This window comes from Trachurus trachurus (genome assembly GCF_905171665.1).
Source record: "Trachurus trachurus genome assembly, chromosome: 10".
Classification (NCBI taxonomy): domain Eukaryota; kingdom Metazoa; phylum Chordata; class Actinopteri; order Carangiformes; family Carangidae; genus Trachurus; species Trachurus trachurus.
Genome location: NC_139894.1, coordinates 36,679,827 through 36,705,100, shown reverse-complemented (window position 1 = coordinate 36,705,100; position 25,274 = coordinate 36,679,827). Strand labels below are relative to the sequence as shown.

Sequence of the window (25,274 nt, the reverse complement as noted above, 5' to 3'; positions counted from 1 at the left end):
TGTTGATAACAGCTAACCCCGGACTCAGAGGGGAATAGCACTAGCCTATCACAACTAAATATTGGTGAAATGAAGGAGTTTCTCTGCAGATAATGTGTTATTTAGAGGCTGCATTCTGCTGCTCTGTAGACTCACATTATATGGATATACACGGCTCTCAGATGGAGCTAATTTCGTCGGAGCGACTTGTAATGACACCAAAGTTATCTGGGTGAGTAAATGATCGGATTTTATGCTAGAAATAAGGTCCAGATTGTAAAAAACAGCAATTCCCCTTTAAGGTGTGTGTGTGTGTGTGTGTGTGTGTGTGTGTGTGTGTGTGTGTGTGTGTGTGTGTGTGTGTGTGTGTGTGTGTGCATGAAGGTGCCTCAGGGCTGAGGTAAAGGCTTCTGAGCTGGAGGAGGTGGAGGAGCTCGACACTGGAACAGAACAGGTGGAGGAGAGAGAGAGAGAGAGAGAGAAAGAGAGAGAGAGAGAGAGAGAGAGAGGTGTTAAAGGGATAGTTGACCCAAAATTGAAATGTCACTCATTATCTACTCACCCTCATGTGGACTAAGGGCTGGGAGAAGTTTCAGAGGGTTGTGCCGATTGGCGATCCAATCGTCTATCGGCGATTGGAAGGACGATCAGCGATGTTTTGTTTTCTTGCCGATTTTACACACACACATAGCCTACTCGCTACTTTTTCATTGATCCAATGCGCAATCTGTTTGTTTTGTTTTAATGAAGCCGCTTGGCTTGCTGCTTCCAACAGATACTCTGTCAAATTTCACCAATCAAATGCAGCCACTGGCGACGTCCAATCAGACGGAGCCAGGTAGTCATATGACCGCACACAAAATCTCTGTGGTAAACAGGGTGGCCACTCCGCCTCAAATTTGAGGAAACACGTTTAGCTGGTGTTGTGGCTGTGACTAGGCTGCCGACGCCAGTACTGTCACAGCCCGACGAGGTGTTCACTGATATGCCACAAATAAATTACGAATAGATTTTTCGGCTTTCGGCAACGCAATATCGTTCCGTTCATTGATCATAGTGCTCTTTCTCCGTTATTAGCCCTCACACACACACAGAGAAGTGGCATGCATGACAGCAGTGCACGGTAATAGCCAAACTCATACGCCGACGCCGACGATAGATAGGTCTATCGGTGATCTCCTGGGAGGGCGATTGGGACGATCTGAGAATGTCAAGATCGCCCAACACTATTTCATAGTCCTCCGTGGCTTCTCTGAGTTACAGGGGGTCTCGGCGTAGCAGTGCATGTCCATATAACGGTTGCAAATGGATACCAACTGTCTTTGTAACAAAAAGACACACCAAAAAACATCCAAATACCTCCATGCTGCTCGTATGTAATGTCCGTCTTGTATTGAAGCCCCGAAATGCGAAAAAATTAAATAAGTCTATATTTCAAGCTTGTTTGTAGCAGAAGCTTCTCGAAGCTCCTCTTCCCTGGTTCGTCCAAATCTCGCGAGATCAGTGCGATTACTGACGCCGGCGCAAATTGCACGAGATTTGGACTTGTTTTTTGGTGTGTCTTTTTGTTACAAAGACAGTTGGTATCCATTTGCAACCGTTATATGGACATGCACTGCTACGCCGAGACCCCCTGTAACTCAGAGGAGCCACGGAGGACTCTGAAACTTCTCCCAGCCCTTAGTCCACATGAGGGGGAGGAGATAATGAGTGAAATTTCAATTTTGAGTGAACTATTCCTTTAACCAAACACACACATTCTGTAGTGGGTGCTGTAAAGACTGCTGTTACATACTGGTCTCAGTCGACTGCTGCAGAGGTCTGGAGACTTGTGGCTGCCTCCTCCAGCGTCTGATCAGAGACACAACCACAGACCGTCAGTCATTATTAAAGGGATAGTTCACCTCAGCTCTGATGGACACTGTCTCACCTGCTGTGCTGTCTGCAGGCCTGTCCTCCACGCAGGCGGGCGGGGAGCTACAGCCAGGAGAGGGGGGGACTGGGACAGGAGGGGAGAGGAGGGGCGTGGCTGTGGCTGTGGCTGTGGCTGGGAGGGGCTGGAGTGTGCTCACCTCCTCCTCCTGCTTCTCCTCCTCCTCCTTGCCTTCCTCATGCACCAGCTCCACCACCAGCGATGGGAAGACTCCGGTCCGTCCATTCAGCTCTCCCTCCCAGAAACCGTCATCCACCTGAAACGTGGTGCACAGGCAAGGCAAGGCAATCTTATTTGTATAGACATTTTTTTTTTACAAACAGTTTGTCTCAAAGGGCTTTACACAGCATCATGAAAACATCAGAGGAAAATCCTGACATCATAAATCCCCCTGCTCCTTCGGGACCCAAAAGTGGGTCGCGGACCCGTTCTGGATGGGTCGCGGACAGCTGGTCAGAAAAGTAAATAATATTTAATGCACATCTGATGTTGGACATGTCTTTTATTTTGAAAAATAACTTATTTTGAAAGGCACACGAGACACGTGAACACATGCAGTTGTAATGGTCCTCCTCAGTTTCTTATTATTTGCTCCATTTGCTCTGAATGCAAATATATCAGTTTCTTATTAATGTGGCCTAAATGCAGTGAATCTTGTTTTGTTTTGTGGGTCTTTATTTTGTGCAATTTGATATTTATTCACCTTTGTGAACATGCTCTGAATGCAGAGATGCATTAGAAGTCGAATATATCGTTTTGTTGGTCTCCATTTTGTGCAGTTTGATATTTTTGTATTCACTTCGTACATGCAGTTGTCATGGTCCTCCTCAGTTTCATTCATGTGCCCTGAAATGCACTTTGCTCAATAAAGAGCAAAATTAGTTTTTAAAGGCTTAAAAAAAATTCTTGGTTTGAATTCTATAAAATTGGGTCACGACTTAATGACCATGGGAAAATGTGGAGCCCAGAGAGAGACTAGTTGAGAACCCCTGATCTAAACACCTACTGGAGTTTTCTCTCTTTCTCAGCAAACTGCATTCTCTGATGAAGGCTGTGGAGATGTGACTGACAGCTGAGAAGAGCCACACCCCGTACCTATATCTACCCCTGACAGCATTCACCTGTGGTGGAGCTGTTGGGTAGGGTGACACAGCAGCTGTGAGTTTGACAGGTGAGGTCAGTATCAAAGGGTCATAGATATCCTCTGTGAGACTAGCCTCACTGTTCTGTCATGACTCAGTGTAGAGTCTATGATCATCATCTTGTGAACTACACTTATTACCCAGGGGGCAAAGCAAAAAAACAGACAGGGAGCGTTGTAAAAGGTTTGACAGCAGAAATGATATCTATGAACTTCAAGGATTAAAACCTGGGTGGACAACCCGGTCAACTAGCTGCTGGAAAGCTACAGGGGCCAAAACCCCTTTCTTGGGTCATTTTGCTGGCGAAATTATGTAAATGCAAATATTTAGGTACTACAATGGCATAAATAGTCATACAACTATAGAATTTTGGCAGAGAGTATCTTGACACATAGGGGGAGGCAGGAAAAAAAGATTCTGGGGTTTGTTGCAACTCAATTTTAAGATATCACCCTCAACATCCCAAAAAAGACACACAAAAAAAAGTACTGTTCGCCTGACAATAATGAAAATTATTATTTTTCAGCACTTTATGGAGAATATCTATGCTTAACATGTATATAGAAAACTTCCTTAATTCATAAGCTTCCATTTGAGTCCAAGATAGCCTTTCTACTAGCTACTGGAAAGCTACAGGCTGTCTCCAAACAATGCAACACCTATTGTGAAAAACTACATGTTAACTGACATGATCAGAAAACATTCTATTTCTGGTCTCCCCAAAGTGAACAGATAGATAGAGAAGACCGTTGGCCACAGCAAGTGGGGCTTTTGAGATAGAAAGGCTATCTTGGACTCAAATGGAAGCTTATGAATTAAGGAAGTTTTCTATATGTTAAGCATAGATATTCTCCATAAAGTGCTGAAAAATAATAATTTTCATGAGAATTTGTCAGGCGAACAGTACTTTTCTTTGTCTTTTTTGGGATGTTGAGGGTGATATCTTAAAATTGAGTTGCAACAAACCCCAGAATCTTTTTTTCATGCCTCCCCCTATGTGTCAAGATACTCTCTGCCAAATCTTATAGTTGTATGACTATTTATGCCATTGTAGTACCTAAATATTTGCATTTACATAATTTCGCCAGCAAAATGACCCAAGAAAGGGGTTTTGGCCCCTGTAGCTTTCCAGCAACTAGTTGACCGGGTTGTCCACCCAGGTTTTAATCCTTGAAGTTCCTAGATATAATTTCTGCTGTCAAACATTTTACAACGCTCCCTGTCTGTTTTCCAAAAAACTGGGATTTTGCCCCCTGGGTATATCTATCATTATTGAGCCATATTCACCTCCGGTTAAAAGTTCCGGGTCCAAAGTTCAGATCCAGAAAATAAATTATTAAAACAATTAGGACAGCAGATTGTAAACACGATCATTCTTTTGGGGGAAAATATTTATTGAAGACTCAAACAAAAACATTTTTGAACTTGGTTTATTTTAGAAATACAGTGTGTCGCCAATTTCTTTTGGAAAATAATTATTGCAACAAATCAAGATAAGGTGGAAATGCATAACAAAAAAATGGGAAAAACTTACTTTTGAGTAAATGTATATTAAGTAGTTACTGTTAACTTGATTTTAGTAGTTTTACATCCCTTTTTTTTCTGTCCTGTTTTGGTCCTGTTTTATTACGTCATCAGGTTTGTTCTGTCCTTTGTTTTCTGTTTGTCTGTTTTGGTTAGTGTATTGTCACTGTATACATTGTGTATAGGCTACTATTGCATGTTTCCATTAAAGAAAAAAACAGAAAAAAAACAATTAGGACTCAAATTGTGAGAGACATCATCAACAACATCAACAACATCAATGATCCAGACATCTACTGCACCTGTCCTTGTTGACAGCGGAGCAGGTGTATGAGCGCCCCCTCCTGGAAAGACAGCTCCTCTGCACTCTGGGCCTGGTAGGTGTACAGAGCTCTGGCTAGACCTGAAACACATCACATCTAAATCATATGAGTATCATAAACATGGTGTGTTATTTACTTTGTACTTTGCAAAGTGTGAGTCAACCGCTATGGGATTTTAGTGGTAATACATAACATACGGATGTGGAATGTCTTATTTACAGACAGTCTGGGTAGTGATGGTAGGCTACATTTATAATTCATTTGGTGATCGATTTTATTCATAACTCTATAGACTTCTTTATGATGCCGTCTGGCCCATAATTGTTTATTTCACTTGGTTGTTTATTATCATTTCAGTAGATTTGTAAATGAAATGTATTTTACCCATGATTCCTTTAGTCCTTTAGTAAGTTAGTTAGTAAACTGCTCAGAGCTACGCTACGGAGGCTCATGGGATTTCTTGGTTGACCCTCATCAAACTCAAATCCAACAACTCCACAACGCTCTGGTGGACAAGTTGTGACCTGCACATTCACCACGCTATGAGATAATAACACAACGTTACCAGACAGAGTTGTTTTAGAGGGAAATACAGAGTCTGCTTGATGAAAAACTGTCCCTGAAGGCAACGCGTATCAGCTGTTTTGCATGAATTTCCCTCTAAAACAACTCTGTGTGGTAACGTTGTGTTGTTATCTCATAGTGTGGTGAATGTGCAGCTCACAACTTGTCCACCAGAGCGTTGTGGAGTTGTTGGATTGTGTATTTGATGAGTTTGATGAGGGAAACCAAGAAATTTCATTAGCCTCCGTAGCGTAGCTCTGAGCAGCTCGCCGCTCTGCTCCACCGTTCTAAAAATAGCTTGCACCGACAAATAAAGGTAACGAACCTACTGCTATGACTATAGGGATTATGGTAATGGGACAATTTGCCAAAATGTTGAACTATCCCTTTAGTAACTGTAAACAAGCCTTGATTTCATGTGTTGTATATATGTATATTCTGGTACAGCAGTGTCTCTGTCTCTGTCTCTCTCTAACACTGTTTACCTCTGCCTCCTGTCCTCTCTTTATTCCCAGTGGACGATGTGGAGTTGAAGGAGCAGTCCAGCTGAGCAGCCCCCTCTGCTGGTAGACACAGGAACTGCACGTAACGCTCAGGAACGTAGCCCACCTGTCCACAGGCGTTACACACCTGCATACGTAGCGATGAACACACAGGTGTGAGACTGGAAAATACACACACACACACAGTCTACCAGGATCAAAGCAGCCGATACCTTCAGCCAGTCCTCCATGTCTCCATCTTCAATCACCTGTAGCTCCTCCCCTTCCTTGATTGACAGCTCATCCGATTGGCTGGCCTGAAGGAAACGACACCAGATCACACCAGGTCAGACTAAGGAACGGCTGTAAAGCTGCACGCAGACATTGAGCTCAAATTCTTCTTCCTCTTCATGTCACATTGATCACATCAATGGGAGGAGTCAAGCTGCCATGTTGACCAAAATGTTGAGACAAAAGATATTTTGTTTGGTGTATTTGAGTTCATTTGAAAAGAGGCAGAGACATCCAGAGTGAGGGTTCTGAAGGATTGGTGTGATGTGTGTTCAAGGTAAATGTACACATCCAACTAGGAACTACACACTCCATGAATAGAACCGACAGCCATCTTTGATTCCTTTGTACCATCTGAGGTCCACATTGTTAAAAAATCTATACACTGGGACTCTCATTTCAAACTGAGCTGTTGTGGAAGCACTGAACCAAACCAGATGCTTCTCTCATGTGGTTGGAAATCTGGCAAACTCTACTGCTAATGTCCCCCCCAATTTCTGAAAAACATGAATTGTCCCACCCAATAAAAATACCTTAAATTATTCAAAATTGATCAAATGTATTTTCAGACTTCACATTTTAGATTCACATGTAAAAAGAAATGATTGAAATGGTGGAACAAATCTATTTCTGACTCCACATTCCATCTCTGGTCTCCTCCACTACGATGCAAATTAATTTATTTTACAGACACTGATGACATCAGCAGGCTTCATATTTTGATATTCATCCATATCAATTAATCATATATAAAGTTCCATGCACTGGGAGAAAAGGAAGATGGGGAGAAGAATTGGGGATCTGGGAGGGTCGGTGGGAGGTGAAAGATAAGAACGTGAGTAGACATTACATACCCGAGACCCTTAAAATTATGATTTACTAACAGTTAAAGGTACATTGTGTAAGAATTCCTCCCATCTAGCGTTGCGGTTGTAGATCACAAGCAACTCAGTCCTATTTTTCATGCTGCATTCACGTGAAATTGGGCAGACGGCAGACGGACGACAGCCGCTGCAGGTAACAGCATAAACAAGCCTCTATGTAAACAAGTGGTCCGTCAGCACGAGGCAAAACAATACACGTGACAATATGTTGTCATGGCGATTTGTTGATGGGGGGGATTACTGATTAATGAAAAACAGACTTTTGAAATAAATAATCGATTTTCGTGAATAGATAACAGGAGAAGTTACACAATGTACCTTTAAGTAGATTTGCGCTGTCGGCTGTTTAGGACAAATAAACAAGAAAGGTAAGCACAGTTAATGATTCCCTGTGCAGTTCTTTTTGAATGACAGGGCAAACCTCTATGAAGTTGTGATTTATGGGGGCATGGTATGAGTTACATACAGTATAACATTATGTACCGCACTATTGATTGATTTCTCCCCGGCTTCGTTGTAAACAAATGCACATAAGCAGGAGGAGGGTTAGCAAAAAAGGCGGAGAAGAGACCGGACTTGCATAGTTCCTCTTTAGGTATCAACTGTCTCCTGTTATTATTATCAACACCCAGTGTCTCAGTAGCCTACATCTTCTTTCAGCTCCAATACTTTGCAAATATGACCAATAATAACTACACAATAAGTATATAGTGTGCAGCACCTGATAGCTGAAGACGACTCTGCAGGCTGTAGGATACACACACACTCCTGAGGCTGACACTGGGTCTATGAAGATGTCTCCATTCTCGTCATTGTAGTCCTCAAAGTCAGTCAGCTCAAACTCGTCCTCCTGAAGACACACAACAAACTCAGTAAACACAGAGGAACAAAGCAAGGGCCAGGCAGAATGTGTGTGTGTGTGTGTGTCAGCATACTGAGAAGTCCTCGGTGGACCTCCTCTGTTCACTGAGCCTCCTCTCTCTCTCCAGCTCCTCCTCTGCTTGGTTCATGGCGTCGTGGAGCCACAGGTCAGTTCCTGTGACTCTGAGTGAGAGCAGAGCCAGACGGGCCTCAGCCTTCACCCTGTTCAGCTGAGACAGACACACACACACACACACACACACACACACACACACACACACACACACACACACACACACACACACACACACACACACACACACACACACACACACACAGACATAGCTGCACTTCATGACTGAGTCAGTCTGCCGCCTTTCAGGAGACAGTACAAAGACGTTTCTGTGCAAGTTTATATGTGAAAAAAAACCTTTCAATGCCTTTTGTAATATTTTAAAGGTATAGTATGTAGGAATTCCCCCCATCTAGCGGTGCGGTTGCATATCTGAACGTATTCTTGATGTTGCATTCACATGAAATGGGGCAGACGTCAGACAGACAACAGACGCTGCATGTAACAGGATAAACAAGTGTTCCGCCAGCACGAGGCAAAACAATACAGGCCTGACAACATGTTGTCATGGTGATGTGGTATTGTTTTACCGTCTTTCTCTGGTGGAGTAAAATGACATCCGGTTGGTTTGCCGACGGCCGTCTGCCTGACTGCACCTGAATGCAACATCAGTGCCTCCGTCCTTCCTCACACTACACAGTGGTGACAGTTTTAACAGGCCGAGCCCACAGCTCCGCTGAGTTTCCGTGGTTACCTACGGTCAGGCTGCCACTCAACGTAAAAAATGGCGATGCAACATGGCCGCCTCGGTTCGGTGCGTCGCCTACTTATGTATTTGTAACGACTTGTAACAACTCATTCTAAGGAACGAGGAAGCTTTCATTTGTATGCGGGTGTGATTCCACTTCAGTGAAATACGTATTTATGAAAGACATATTTGATTTTTGCAAATAAAAAGCCAAATAGCCAAAATGTTTAAACTCAGAGAAACTGACTTAGAAAGTGAAATTTCCCCTTTTCCCCATTACTTCTCCTGTCTCTCCTCTGTGTCTTTAGTCACAGTCATTGGGTGAGAATTGTTATGTTACCAGTGCTGTAAGTCTTGAAAAGATAGAAACACTCTGACAAAATGTAATAATGTAGCATTTTATAGGTCATTGGTCTGGGTCCAGAGAGGACTGGGTGGAAAACACGATGGAAAATGTAGAAAACACGATCATATACCCTGGCTTTCCGGACACTGTCCTGCACCTCTGCTATCTTCTGCTCAACTCTGAGCTCTGTCTCTCCTGACAACAGCTTGAGCCGACTCTCCAACATCTGCAGAGCCTGGAATGACACACACACACACACACACACACACACACACACACACACACACACACACACACACACACACACACACATAAAGCTCTTCATGTGACACAGTACATCATTTTTGCTCTTAAAGAATTGCTGATTAAACAGTCTCATCTGATAAACTTTAATGGAGACATATTCTGCACCTTTCCATGAATTAAAATAGTTCCCAGGTGTCTTAAAGACATGTCTGTGACATGCTGTGGTCAAGTCCCCCAAGGATCAAACATCACAGCTCTTTTCATCCTCTCTAAACAGCCCTGTTCAGAACGGCTGCTTTCAGTGACTGTCCCTTTAAATGCTAATGAGCCACTGCTTGCCCCGCCCCTTCTACTGGTCCCAGGTAGGGGTGGGGAGGGAACAGTTCGTAAAACCACATACCGGTAGATTTCAACCTAGGGAATTTAATTACAGATAGATTTTTTTCATCAATTCTCACATTTTAGGGGCCAGAAGGCAAAACAAACACCTATATATACAGCTCTGGAAAAAATTAAGAGATCACTCCCAAAATGATCAGTTTCTCTGGTTTTACAATTTATAGGTATTTGTTTGAGTAAAATTCAATTTTTTTGTTTGTTTGTTTTATTCTATCAACTACCGACAACATTTCTCCCAAAATTGAAAAAAAAAAAATTCTCATTTAGAGCTTTTATTGGCTAATGACTAAACTAGTCTAAATAACAGAAATATCAAGTCTTTTCAGACCTTGAATAGTAATAATAATGCAAAGAAAACATGTTCATATTTATTCCTAAACAACACAGCAAGAATATTTTAACTCAGGAAAAGAAAAGAATGACTGTCGTTATGCTAATTCAAAAACTAGTTACATCATTGGTAGACATCTGAAGGAACAGCTCATAAAACCACATGGATTTCAGACTCCCTAGGTTGAAATCCATGTGGTTTTATGGCACAAGCCCCAAGACAAACAACCAAATATTTGTTAGAGAGCCTTCAAAAAGTGATATTTCCATAATATGTCCCCTTTAATGTAGAAAATCCTAATGTCACTCTAAATATCTGATGGAGGAATTGTCCAGCTGAGAATTTCACATGTGAAGAAGTAACGTAGAAGAAGATAATGTAGAGTGTCAATAAATAACGGAAGTTTAGGCCACTACCACAAACACTCATCTTGATAATGAAATGAAACGTGTTGTCAGGGTGACGTAAACAGGAAGAGGCTGAATAAAGAGTGAGCTGTGACTCTGAGCAGTCTCACCCTCTCTCCGTGGGTGAGGATCTTAAAGTCTTTGGCTGCTTTCGTTGCCCATTTTTTGGCCTCTTTAACCAGACAGCCGTCAGTCTCCGATGAACACACCTCCTGCAGAGAACACACCTGCACACGGGAGACACACACGCACACACACACGGCAGCTATCAGACTGTCTGTGTGTGACTGCATTATGCTTTGGTTGTGTGACTGTGACAGCAGACTGAAGCGGAAATGTGTGTACACAGAGGTAGGATATGAGGTTGATATGAAAAGTTAATGTTTTCTTTAAATAATGGTTCACTATGAAATACAACACTCACACACACACACACACACACACACACACACACACACCTTGTCATGTGGAGCAGGTTGGAAGGTGAAGTCAGTCATTTTGCTGAAGGAAGCAGATTCTTGCAGGAACTGTTTGATGTTTTTCTCTCTGGTCACCTGACAACACAACAGCCAATCACTGTTAAAGGACAATTCCGGGCATCTTAGGTCTAAAAGAAGGTTTAGGATTTGGAAAAGATATACAGTACTGTGCAAAAGTTTTAAGCACTTCAGACATTTCCATTCTTATCCATCATGCATTTTATTCTGAGAAGCCTCTGACCGGTCCCACATTTATTCTGCAGTATGACGATGACCCAGACATAACAGTGTCAAAAACAACGATGAGTCCTGAGTGCCCCCCACCAAAAGAGTCCTGATCCGGGAGTGTTGCCAGCCATTAAGCACTACTGGGGCACAGCTCAGTCTGAACGTATTATTCTTCTTTAAAGGGATAGTCCAACATTTTGGCAAATTGGCCCATTGCCATAATCCCTATAGTCATAGCAGTAGGTTCGTTACCTTTATTTGTCGGTGCAAGCTGTTTTTAGAACGGCGGAGCAGAGCCGCGAGCTGCTCAGAGCTACGCTACGGAGGCTCATGGGATTTCTTGGTTTCCCTCATCAAACTCATCAAATACACAATCCAACAACTCCACAACGCTATGGTGGACAAGTTGTGACCTGCACATTCACCACGCTATGAGATAATAACACAACGTTACCAGACAGAGTTGTTTTAGAGGTAAATACAGAGTCTGCTTGATGAAAAACTGTCCCTGAAGGCAACACGCATCAGCTGTTTTGCATGAATTTACCTCTAAAACAACTCTGTCTGGTAACGTTGTGTTATTATCTCATAACGTGGTGAACGATAATCAAACCATTTTATTTATTTATTTTTTTGGCTTTTTATTTTGATAGCACATAGTGAGATAGGGGGAGAGGGGGAATGACATGCAGGAAAGGTCTGCCCGACGCGGGATTCGAACCGGGGACGCCTGCGTTGAGGAGTGTAGCCTCTACATGGGGCGGCCGCTTTAACCACTGCGCCACGCACCGCCCCCATTTAATTTTTTTTTAGGGTGACTTTTAACACCAGTCCAGGGACAACAGATGTAAAATAGCCTTTTGGCTAATTCTGGCACGTTTACATTTGTTTAAATGTTTTTATTAATGTGCAATGTCCCTGATCTTTAAACCTTTAAATAAATAAATAAATGTGCAGGTCACAACTTGTCCACCAGAGCGTTTTGGAGTTGTTGGATTGTGTATTTGATGAGTTTGATGAGGGAAACCAAGAAATCCCATGAGCCTGAGCAGCTCGCCGCTCTGCTCCGCCGTTCTAAAAGTAGCTCACACCGACAAATAAAGGTAACGCACCTACTGCTATGACTATAGGGATTATGGCAATGGGCCAATTTGCCAAAATGTTGAACTATCCCTTTAAGCATTAAAGTGTACCACCTATGTGACATTTATGCTGGGCAAAGCTCATTTTTACTGGGGCTTGTGCCATTTCTATTTGCTCCTGTCATAATCATTACGACCACCCGATGTCACCCACCAACAAAACATAACCATGGGTCATAATCATCTGCAGCATACATGACCTATGGGCACATTGTCAGACAATATCTGAGCACGAGTGGCTCTGTATTTGAAAATGTGTCACTAAGTAGCACCAGACAGGACTCTCTGCACACGTACCTTGGCTACACTGTCCCATATGTTGCTGTACAGTTTCTGTGTGGACACACAGGTGTCCAGCTCTGTCCCACACAGAAGGAGGAAGTGACTTCTGAGATCATCATAAATATTTCCATCCATTTGCTGAGGAAGACAAATGTCAGAGCAGTTAGGAGAGATGGACATGGTTCCTGTAGAGCAGCTTTGTGAAGACAGAGGTTAGGTTAGGGCAGGGCAGGGTAGTGTGAGTATTTGACTGTACAGATGTTTACAGATGCACCCTAATAAAATGTAGGCTATGTACATGCACTAACCCTCCCACTAGGAAATCAACTCTGGGGGGCTGTATAGCTCACTGGGTTGAGCGGCGGGGCACGAGAGCTAGGAATTGAGCCAGCTTCAACAAGAGTCTGGAACACTGTGTGACCTGTCAGAAAAGTGAATCTTAAAGGGATAGTAGTATTTTTTTTAAAGTGGGGTTGTATGATCTACAAATAGCCCCTAAGTACTTTAATTGCAGTAGCAGACTCTCTGTACTCCTCCCGTTAGCAACGCCAGCCCATAGCCCTGCCCAGAGATTTACAACATACAGTGTTGTGAACAGACCCAAAGAAACGGCCTATTTTCACGGCCTAAAAGAGGTTTTACCTGAAAAAAAATACACAGTTCCATTGCTCGCTATAATATAATTTTTCCAGCCCCTCAAAGTGCAGGAAAAACACTGTTTTTATTTGGACCTAACCAACTCACGTATCCCTCCGCCCAGGGTTAGCGCCCCACCGATCAGCAGTTGGTTAGGTCCAAATAAAAACTGCATTTTTCCTGCACTTTGAAGGGCTGGAAAAAATTATATTATAGCGAACGATGGAACTGTGTATTTTTTTCCGCAAGTCCATTTACCATTTACCATTTAATACTAACACAAGTGGAACACAACACAACTCAATTATAAAGACGCTCCAGAAAGAGAAACACTGTCCACAGACAGGACATCAGCAAATGATGTGGTCAGCGCGCGCGTGCGTGTGTGTGTTACCTCCAGGATGCATGGTAAGCTGTTGGTATAGTAATGTTGCTGATGGGCATTCACTGCCACTAGAGCCAGGAGATATTCATTCCGAACTTCAGTCAAATGGTCATCACATTCTTTCAGCCTAGCTGTGAGCTGCACACATAATAAATAAGAGAATTGTAGGCCACTACCACAAACACTCATCTAAAAAAACACACACACACACACACACACACACACACACACACACACACACACACACACACACACACACACACACACACACACACACACACACACACACACACACACACACACACACACACACACATACAGGTCACCTCATTTCACTGTTCAAATGTGTGCTGCAGCTGTTACAGTTTTTTTTTTTTTACAATCACTATGACCTGTTTTTCAATAAAACACTTTTTCAAAACTCTTTACACAGTTAGTGTAGACCTGTATTTTGTTTCATTGCTTTTGAAAAACAGTTGATTGCACTCATGCAATAGTGAATGACGGCCACTGTACTGTTTTTTCTTTACTTACTCATTCTCATTTGCAAATACTATAATACAGTACAGTGTTGTTCTTTCATAAACTTTACATTCTTCAAAGCTGCTGAGTTGGGTCGTTCACTTTTTGTACTGAGTGTTACAAAAAAGGAACACAATTCATGCCTAACAAATATAAAATGAAGAGGAGTTCAGAATAAACTACAGCACAAACATCAGTTTATGATCAATACAATAATCTGTCACAGTAGAGCTGACACATGTAAGATTCAGTTTGTGTTCCATCAGTTGTCAGTGTTTTTATGACACTGTGCTGTGACTGACTACATGTTTCTGTTGAAGACAACATGTGTCAGTGTTTTGGTACATTTGGTGAGTTGTGTTAGTGTATTAGGCTACTGTATTTTGGAAATGTGTGTCTGTAGTTAGACTGACGTTAAAAGTTTTGAAAAAGTGTTTCAAGTACTGACAAATGGGTCATAGCGGTCGTAGAAAACTGTAATGCAAAAACACATTTTTTGCAAACTCATTTTACTGCTCAAATGTGCTATATGATATGATACACATTCAGCTCCATACCTTAGCGGTCATCTTCTGTAGTCCAGTTTTAAAGTGGAAGATCCCATGTTCACTCTTTCTGGCTCTGAAAAGTAAAACAGGACATAAATGTAGAGAATGTAGCCCTGTTTCAAACTAATTTTCAATTGAAATAAGTAGAAAAATCTGCCAGTCAAAGCAAGTTTTTGTGCTTGTAATAAGAAAGAAAAACTTGATCCACTGTCAGATTTTTCTACTTATTTCAAGTAAAAATATGCTTGAAAAAAGTAGTGTCAAGTGTCTAAAAACAAGCTACTTTTTAATGTGATGAGTCTTATTTTAAAGGAGTCATCACCTGGTTTTTTATGTATCCAATCCCCCTTAAATTGCTTTGAATCAGTTCTTAAAACTTATTGGAAACTTTTTGTCAAATTTGGACGAACTGGGAAGAGGACAGATCCTGGTTCGTCCAAATTTGACAAACCGGGAAGAGGAGCTTCGAGAAGCTTCCGCTACAAAACAAGCTTGAAATATAGACTGACTTAATTTTTTTCGGGACAATTTCGCATTTCGGGGCTTCAATACAAGACGGACATTACATACGAGCAGCATGGAGGTATTTGGATGTTTTTTGGTGTGTCTTTTTGTTACGAAGACAGTTGGTATCCATTTGCAACCGTTATATGGACATGCACTGCTGCGCCGAGACCCCCTGCAATTTCAATTTTGGGTGAACTATCCCTTTAACACACACACACCCACCTGGCCTGTGTGTCAGCAACTTTCTCTCTGGCAACATTGGCGATATGGCTGAGTTGGTGGTAAGTCTTCTTGATGGTGTGCAGCTCCCGCAGAGCATCCACCACCTCACTCTGGACTTTCTGGAGCTGCTCCAGGCCCTACCACACACACACACACACACACACACACTTTTGTAGTTACTGTATGTCATCATAGTCACAGTGCGGTGAGCTGCAAAGATGACTTCCTGTGTTTGTGTGGTTCTCTCACTCTCTTAGCTCGGATGTCCTTTGCGTTGCGGAAGCTCCTGAAGGCTTGAGCCGTCAGGCGGCGATACTCCTCTGCAGCAGCAAGTCGTGATGCAGCAGTCTGAGCCGTAGCATCCACCACTGACCGCCACACACAAAACACACTCCTGGAAAAACAAACATCATTACCTGTGGAAACTAACAGTGCAAACCCATGCACCTTCACAATACTCATTATGGTACTCTGGTTCTCAACTAGTCTCACTCTGGGCTCCACATTTTCTCATGGTCATTAAGTCGCGACCCACTTTTATAGAATTCAAACCAAGATTATATTTTTTTAAGCCTTTAAAAACTCATTTTGCTCTTTATTGAGCAAAGTACATTTCAGAGCACATGGATGAAACTGAGGAGGACCATGACAACTGCATGTACTGAAGTGAATAAAAAAATATCAAACTGCACAAAATGGAGACCAACAAAACGATATATTTGACTTCTAATGCATCTCTGCATTCAGAGCATATTCACAAAAGTGAATAAATATCAAATTGCACAAAATAAAGACCCACAAAACAAAACAAGATTCACTGCATTCAGGCCACGTAATAAGAAAGTGAGGAGGAGCATTACAACTGCATGTGTTCATGTGTCTCGTGTACCTTTCAATATAAGTTATTTTTCAAAATAAAAGACATGTCCAACATCAGATGTGCATTAAATATTATTTACTTTTTTGACCAGCTGTCCGCGACCCATCCAGAACGGGTCCGCGGCCCACTTTTGGGTCCCGACCCACCAGTTGAGAACCACTGGTGTAGTGGACAGGGGGGGATCCAAGGCACATGTGTGGCATGAAAATGTGAACTCTCAACTTGCAAGAACAAGAGTAGACATCCCTGCAACATTAGCTGATGGCTGGCTGAACACAACCTGTTGTATTTTGCAGGAATCATTCTAGAGAACATGTTTATGTAATGGATGTGCACTCACTCCACCCATAAAGGACGTGCTAATAAACTAGCCAAGTGGTTGTCAACCTCTTGGCGAAGAGGTTAGCATCATCGCCTCCAGTGCGGGAGGTTGTGGGATCGAATCCCACTTAGGACAGGCCGTGAGAAACACAACGCAGAGGGCCAGATATGACATTGGCTACATTTACATAAATGTTCTTGAAGTCAATTGCTGCATTCCTGATTCATTCTTATTACAATCATTTAGAACACTCAAAGTGCAAAGATCTTATTTTATAATAAAATACTGATTTATCTAAAAAGATAATCATTCAAACTTCAAATATAAAATGTATTCTATGTAATGCTCACTAGTATTTTGTAGTTCAGTGTGCTAAGAGTGACAGTGTTTGTTTCCTGAGTGAGACTTTTCGCTAGTGTTGTGGATGAATGAGCTTCTTTCTTCTTTCTTTCTTTCTTTCTTTCTTTCTTTCTTTCTTTCTTTCTTTCTTTCTTTCTTTCTTTCTATATCCCAACCAAAGCAATTTCACAATTTGACAATATCATCACAACATTTCTTTCATTGGTTGGAAGGGAGCAGGGAGAACATCTTATATTGCCTGCCCCTCACTCAATATCTAATTATTCTAGTAATCTGTCACTGAGCAACATTCTTGCCATAAAACATACAAAACAAAAGAAAACAAATGATGAGATACTGTATGTATGATGTTGTGAGAAACAGTTTTGGGGATGAGATGAACTGTTAGGCTGTGTTAAATGTTTTGCACATGCAGAAATCAGCCTGAAAGAAGTGAAACAGAAACTATGGGGGTTCCTTTGTGCCAAACGTGTGCACATGTGCACTATCTATGAAAACTGAACATGTGGCCGAATGTTTGTCAAGACTGTACTGACATGGCCTACAGTTCAAAGCAGAACAGACATGAAGGGGTAATTCCATGTTCAGACCACAGAAGTGGGCACATCTGCGTCACAAATGGAACTCAACAGCTGGTGAGATAGCTGCATGTGTGTGTGTGTGTGTGTGTGTGTGTGTGTGTGTGTGTGTGTGTGTGTGTGTGTGTGTGTGTGTGTGTGTGTGTGGAGTTACCCAGACGTGATAGTATCTGTGTTGCCCCTCTGCCAGTCCCTCTTCTGGTACTGAACCGCTAACCTCTGAAGAGCCTGAAACACAGGTCACCACATCACATCACAACACTGAAACATGCATCAACCATACAACAACATCACAACATCACATAAAAGGTATCCACACTGGAGCACAAGACGATGGTTTATGAAAAGTTCATAAGTTAGATTACACATTGCTCTATTGCACCTCAATTCTTGTTCAACAGCTGAATAGGCTGGAACAAAGGAGAACTTAAAGCTGTTTGATCTGCTTTGTGGAATTTGAAACCTCCTCCCTGATGGGAGAAGTTGGTATTCTGGAAACAGGGGTTGCATTGAGTCAGATGAGATGGTTGTGGCTTGTTTAACTGCTGCATTGACATAGAAGCTCTCTATGGACTCATCATTTTTCATTTGCGTTTTTGATCATTGAACTGAGGACAAATCACTACACCATAAAACTTATCAAACCTTTCTTGTTCCACAATTTTTGCTCAATTGTCACATACTTCACTGCATCTTCAGACTGTCCTCTACAAAGTTACCGCCCAGCTTTCTGATATTTGAAAAATTGAGCCAACAGTGAATGAAAACGTTTGACTGTAAACAGTACTGTAAACTACCAGCCAATTCTTGATAGATACATTTTAAATTTTGACATTTTGACAGTTTTTGAAATCTGCCTTGACAGCTGCTGTCACCATGAAGAGTCCGTTTGTGAAGCCACACAGGTCTCACTTCTGCCCAATTACTTCAATGGGTTAGCAGCTGGTTCTTGGTGTCAGAGGTTGTGAGTTCAAACCTCAGCTCAGGCAGAATGGATTATGTCAATGTTCTTGTTGTCTTCTTATTTTGTCTCTTGTTACTCAGAATTGCCTAAATTAGTCCAAAATTGCCTGGCCCCGACCACTGCTGGAGGATTTTACACAGTGAAGAACCAGGTTGGACTTGAACCTGGGCTACAGTTAGTGCTGCCTTTGTGGTAAACTCTAGCCTATCACGTTTTGTCACCATGTGAACACCTGTGTTCTCAGCAGTGATGAGTGATTGACATATTTGAGCATTTTATTTTAAAAAAGTAACGGAAAATGTCATTTCCCAGGTAATAAGTTACTTTTATAATGTAGTAATTCAGTTACTTTTTGGGAAAAGCATAACTAATGACTTTTTTTTTAAAGTAACCTGCCCAACACTGGTCCTCATGTGTTGTCTAACTGATGTTTCCTGAATATGTTTGGGTCTCATCTGTTTTGAATGAATGAATGAATGAATGAATGAATGAATGAATGAATGAATGAATGAATGAATGAATGAATGAATAGGCTACTTTATTTCAAACATGTGAATAACATATTACACTTGAAGCACTAGTCGATAAAAAACCTTTGTATGTTTGAAAAGGAGTAGGAAGAAGCATTAGCTTATTAATTCCTACCCCTTCTCCACCTACAGTAGTAGTCTACTTGCCAGCCCATAGGGCCCCATTGTGAACCCGGAAATGTTGAGTACCCTAAAGTTTTATGTTAGAAATAGATAGTATGGGTCCCCAGTATTCAGAAACTGCCGGATGCTAACTTATATATATTGGGCAATTAGCATAACTGACATAATTAGCATAAATTAGCATAATTGCCTATATGGGCAATATTTCAACAAAATTGACTTGGCTGATCTGGGCAATATTGGAGTGGTTTTAGGGGTTATTGATGATGCTGAATCCATTTCTGACATTTTCAAAATTCTAAATGGCTGTCTAAACCGGAAGTGACCAGATTTTAACCGCCAGTGGGCCGATTGTGATAGGGTAGTAGTAGTAGTAGTAAACCTTTATTTTACCAGGCAAGAATTGCTAAGAATACATTCTTATTAAGGCAATGGCCTGGTAGGAGGCGAAAGACCTCCTAAGGGGAAGGGAGAGGGGGAGTAACATTAAAATATCAAAGCACATACAACAACAGTGACACAAAAGAAGAAAGAATAAAGACATAATACAATGACATACCACAGAATGACAGTTAGTTTGACGTACAGTGACATACAACAAGTTAAGTAAGGACAGAGACACTAAAAGTAAAAACAGTGATACTAGACAACCATAAATGAGACAGTAACAAAACAACAACAGTAACAGACGGTGTTAGTGAGGTTAGTGAGGTGACAGGATCAGAGAGAGCTTTGGCTGGGACAGCTGCAGGTATATTTTATGGATTTTGTTATGACATGTTTGTAGGAGTTGACAGAGGTAAGAGTTTGTAACTGTAGGGATTTTTGGAGTTGATTCCAGCTGTCGGCGGCAGCAACCTGGAAGGAGGAACGGCCCAGGGAAGAGTGCATCCTTGGGGCATTTAACAGAATGAGTGGAGCAGAGCGGGTGTTGTGTGTAGGGGGGGGGCGCAGATGCAGAAGCTGGGTTAGGTAGGGAGGAGTAAGACCTAGGAGGGTTTTGAAAACCAGCATCAGCCAGTGAATGTTGCGCCTGGTTTCCAAGGGGGGCCAGTTTGCCAGGGTGTAGAGGTCACAGTGATGGGTCCTATACGGGGCGTTGGTAGCAAATCGAATGGCGGAGTGGTATAGAACGTTGAGCCGTTCGAGTGCTCCTTTGCAGGCAGATCTATATATGACGTCACCGTAATCAAAAAGTGGAAGCACAGTGAGCTGGACCAAGGAGCGTTTGGCAGTGGCAGTGAACGAGGAGCGGTTGCGGTAAAGAAAGCTGAGTCTGGCTTTCACTTTTGACTGCAGAGAGGATAAGTGCTCAGTGAATGACAGGCTGCTATCTATCCAGACTCCCAGATATTTATAAGAGGATACCAGGTCAAGTTGATGGCCGTCTGCAGCCAGAATGGTACCATCTTGGACAGCGTGCTTACGACCAAACCACATGACCTTGGTTTTGCTGGAGTTTATGGATAGGCCAAGGGCAGAGAAACCAGACTGTACAGCTCGGAAGCTCTGTTGGAGTGTTTCCAGGGCGATTGCATGGGAGGGGCCGGTGGCATAGAGCACTGTGTCGTCGGCATACAAGTGAATAGATGAGTTGGCAGCTGATTTAACTATATCATTTATGTAAATTGAGAATAGGACTGGGGCTAAGATTGAGCCCTGTGGAACACCATTTAAGATAGACAGGGGTTGTGAAGAAATACAGTCAGATTTCACAAATTGGGTGATGGATTTCATCTGGTCACTTCCGGTTTAGACAGCCATTTTGAATTTTGAAAATGTCAGAAATGGATTCAGCATCATCAATAACCCCTAAAACCACTCCAATATTGCCCAGATCAGCCAAGTCAATTTTGTTGAAATATTGCCCATATAGGCAATTATGCTAATTTATGCTAATTATGTCAGTTATGCTAATTGACCAATATATATAAGTTAGCATCCGGCAGTTTCTGAATACTGGGGACAGATACTATCTATTTCTAACATAAAACTTTGGAGTACTCAACATTTCCGGGTACTCATTGTTGGCAAGTAGACTATAGTAGCTAACTAGTAGCCTACTTTAGGTTATCTTACTTCCTGTATATGCTTTTTTTTTTTTTTTTTAAATACTCTCAACAAAACAAACAATCACCAACAAACAACAACACCATGACTGCTTGTGTCAAAATAAATACAATAAGTGACAAGTATGGCAAAAGTGTGAAAACCTTAATGTCTGTCTCTTCTTCCCTGTACCTTATAAATACCATCTGTTTGTACCGCTGTTTGAATTTGCTCATGGTTGGACATTGTCTGAGCTCCTCCGCTAGTCTGTTCCACAGTCTCACTCCACATATTGAAATGCAAAAGGTTTTTAAAGTTGTGCGTGCCGTGCATACAGATGTTTTAGGGTTAGTTCCCCCCTCAGATTATATCTCCCTTCTCTCAGAAAAAAAACATGCTTGAATATTTACTGGTAGTATGTTATTTGTTTTCATATGCTTTGATACAAGATGCAGTGCACTGAGCTGTCAGGGCCACCGTACACATTTGGAAACACCACTCTCCTTGTTGTTATTTCCCACGAAGTTGGGTATGCACACACACACACACACACACACACACACACACACACACACACACACACACACACACACACACACACACACACACACACACACACACACACACACACACATATACAACACATTCTCCACCATGGTGCAAAAACTAGAGCTTTCCTGAAAAGGTGGAGACTTGGATCATCTCATGAGAGCAGAGCAAAGAGAGCTCTGTTAGAGTCACATGACGCGACCAACAGCACAGAACCAGCGCTCTGCCGCTGAGCTGGGATCAGATCAATACGTCACCAGCACTTCCAGTAAAAAATGACAGAAACAGAACTGATGGGGTGGACTAGAATAGATTCTGTTCACTCACCTGCCCGTACTCCTTCTCTATAGCTGCCCGCTGCTTACTGAAGGACCTGAGGGACAACACAACAACACAACAACACCAACACACATGGAACTTAACACGCTTTTATCCTCAATTTCTGTATTGATCTCTCTGGCTGCAGCGGTGTGGAGCATCTCACACACACACACAGAGTCTGGTACCTGATCTCCTCCAGCAGGTCGGTGTCCTGATGGTGTTTGGTTTGCAGCTTACCGAGCTGCTCAGAGAACACCAGCTTCACCTGCTGGCTCTCCTTCACCTGCACATGGTCACATTTCACAGTCAACTACACCACTGACATGAGTTGGAGTTCCACACGCTAACTCACGCACACAGGTCATGCAGCTTAAACCAGGACAACAAAGAATGAAGATGTAGGCTATGTTTTGACACCTTCCGTTTCTCCAATCAAACAATAATTTAGGAATCAGCTGATTCACAACACCAGCTCAGTTCAGTCCTGGCCCCAGCAGTGAGGAAGAAGCAGTTTAAAGGGATAGTTCCAAATTTTTGGGCAAATTGGCCCATTGCCATAATCCCTATCCACCTTTTTCCGAACATCAAAAACGTAAGCCTTTTTTTCTGTAAAACGCATGGATCATCACACCAGCTTTTAACAGTGGATATCACACAAATTGACATCCGTGTTAAAAGCCAGCATTAATAGATCCATGCGTTTACCGCAACTATGACAACGACTGAATACCATGGAAACGTAAACGTACAATTCCACCAAACCGGCAAAACCGGCTTCCTTGTGGATAGTCATATTTGTTACCTTTAATTGTCAGTGCAAGCTATCTTTAGAACAGCAGAGCAGAGCCGCGAGCTGCTCAGAGCTACACTACGGAGGCTAATGGAATTTCTTGATTTCAATCCAAAAACTCCACAACACTCTGGTGGACAAGTTGTGACCTGCACATTCACCACGCTATGAGATAATAACAGAACGTTACCAGACAGAGTTGTTTTAGAGGGAAATTCATGCAAAACCTCCGATGCGCCTTTCCGTTGGGGCCAGTTTTTCGGCAAGCAGTCTCTGCATTTGCCTCGAAAACAACTCCATCTCGTAACGTTACAGCTATTACAGCAATTAAAGGTAACGAACCTACTCCTAAAACTATGGGGATTATGGCAATAGGCCAATTTGACAAAAATGTTGAACTATCCCTTTAAGGCTTAAAACTGTTGTGCTCAGAAAGCAAAGTATGTAATAACTCCTCAAACTTAAAACATCTGTATTATGATTATCCAAATATCTTTCATGGTGTCATTTCTAATGTTACTAATGATGTTCCAAGTATTGAATAAAAAAAGCGTATATATTGTATGATGATTAAATATCATCATACAATATATTATATAACAGTTACCATTAGAGAACCATCACTGGTTAGCTTCTCTAAACAGTTTCACAACCATCAGCTTTCTGCAGCTCAGAGACATGTCATGAGAAACAGAGATGGTGATGATATGAAGTCTAACTCTGACTGGGCTTCAGATATGTGTAATACACCACGCTCCTGCCACACTCCTGCCATCAAAGTGAAATATCCAAGTAAGTCAGATGATTAATAAAATGACCTGCACGAAAAGTTCAGTTCAAATCTGACTGGACTGATCGGTTCTGTTTTGCTAAAAGTGACAGTCTCTCACAGATAGAGTATATGTCAGCACATCGAGCGTAGGGGGCCACAACTCATTTCAACACTTGCAGGATGTGGATGAATTTGAACCTTACTAATAAATCTCTATGTGGCAGCACAGTGCATATATAAATGCATTTTTTGTAGTGTCAGCTGTGTGTCTTACCTTCCTGGGTGGTGGCTGCATGTTCAGATGCTGGAGGTGTCCGTTGGTTTCAGCTCTGCTGCTCTACTCACTTCCTCTGTGTTTTCACATGTGCAACCTCTCTCTCTCTCTCTCTCTCTCTCTCTCTCTCTCTCTCTCTCTCTCTGTATTACCTCACTCACCCATTCACCCTCTCTCTCTTGAAGCTGGAGTATGTAGCCTGTTCAATGGAACCGCTGCTTATAAGGAGATGGCTTAAAGGTTGAATATGTACAATATTTATTAAAAGCTATATTTTTTCATAAATAATACACCCATGGGGCCTTTAGAGGGGTACAGAATGAAAGTATTGCTTTAACATAAAAAAATGTATTTTAGTCTGAATTATTATTTTTAATTTTTCTGACGGGCTCGACAATGACTTTCTGTCAACGTTCTGTTTACATTCGTACCTGCCTGTAGCCGACACGTGGCTCAGTTTCCTGCCTCCTCCCGGTCCTATGCGTTTGTTTCCAACCAAGCCTTTTTAATAATCAATCGGTGGATCAATGGATTATCATATACATGTTAGGATGGGTGTATTTGTGTAGTCTTATCTGTCATAAACACGTTTATCGTCGCGGACTTTCGGTGCCACGGAGCTCCTTTTTTTTCCAACTTGACGAGAGCAGTGACAGCGGAGGCTCTGAGCAGCAGCGGTGTGGAAGGCAGAGAGCCTCCACTGTCCCTGTAACAAGCTACAAGTCATTTATTATGCTGTTAATGGCGGTAAAAATGAAACATAAGGTAAATATCCTGCTTAGTTCTCCTCTGCTGTCCTCTGTTCAGAGCGGAGTCCCTAGCAACGGCCCGTTTTACCTAGCAACGGTCTGGCAATCGACTGCTGGAATTCTTTTTCTGTTGTTGTTCTTGTAATTCTACATAGTCAACCTTTAAATAACAATAAACTAGTAATGAACAAATATTTAGTATTCAGATTATAATAGGAGGATGATATCTGCTCTGTGCAATAACTTACTTACTTTTTTATTTGCACTGAGCCTACCAACTCCTAGAATGAGGAAAGCAAACGGGTCCTGCATGGACTCTGCAGCCCACCGACTGGTAAAACGGTGCTAAAACAGGCTGTTCAGACTCAGCTCCTGTGGTGATGTCACGACGGGAGTGAGGCCGGCCCCTCAGCGCGATAAAACGCCTACCACGTCTATTTCTATGGCTGCAGTGCACAGCAAGAAACTCCTGAACTAAATTGTGTATGTACTGTAGGGTTCTCTAAAAATCTCTAAAAATGTGTATAAA

The 25,274-nt window shown here is 42.1% G+C and overlaps 1 protein-coding gene across 1 annotated transcript; it reads right to left on the bottom strand.

Annotated features, from left to right (window-relative positions):
* Positions 1-344: 344 nt before the first annotated feature.
* LOC310992124 (F-BAR and double SH3 domains protein 2-like) lies at positions 345-24,017 on the bottom strand (the record flags this gene model as incomplete). Its single annotated transcript, XM_083980120.1, has 20 exons — positions 345-419; positions 1,775-1,830; positions 1,910-2,168; positions 4,881-4,981; positions 5,951-6,095; positions 6,181-6,264; positions 7,844-7,972; positions 8,058-8,213; positions 9,281-9,385; positions 10,644-10,760; positions 10,992-11,087; positions 12,680-12,802; positions 13,695-13,823; positions 14,765-14,828; positions 15,485-15,621; positions 15,734-15,878; positions 17,779-17,852; positions 22,167-22,212; positions 22,346-22,443; positions 23,997-24,017. 20 exons carry the CDS (start codon positions 24,015-24,017, stop codon positions 369-371), a joined length of 2,136 nt encoding a protein of 711 aa, XP_083836246.1. The 3' UTR covers positions 345-368.
* Between the last annotated feature and the right edge of the window lie 1,257 nt (positions 24,018-25,274).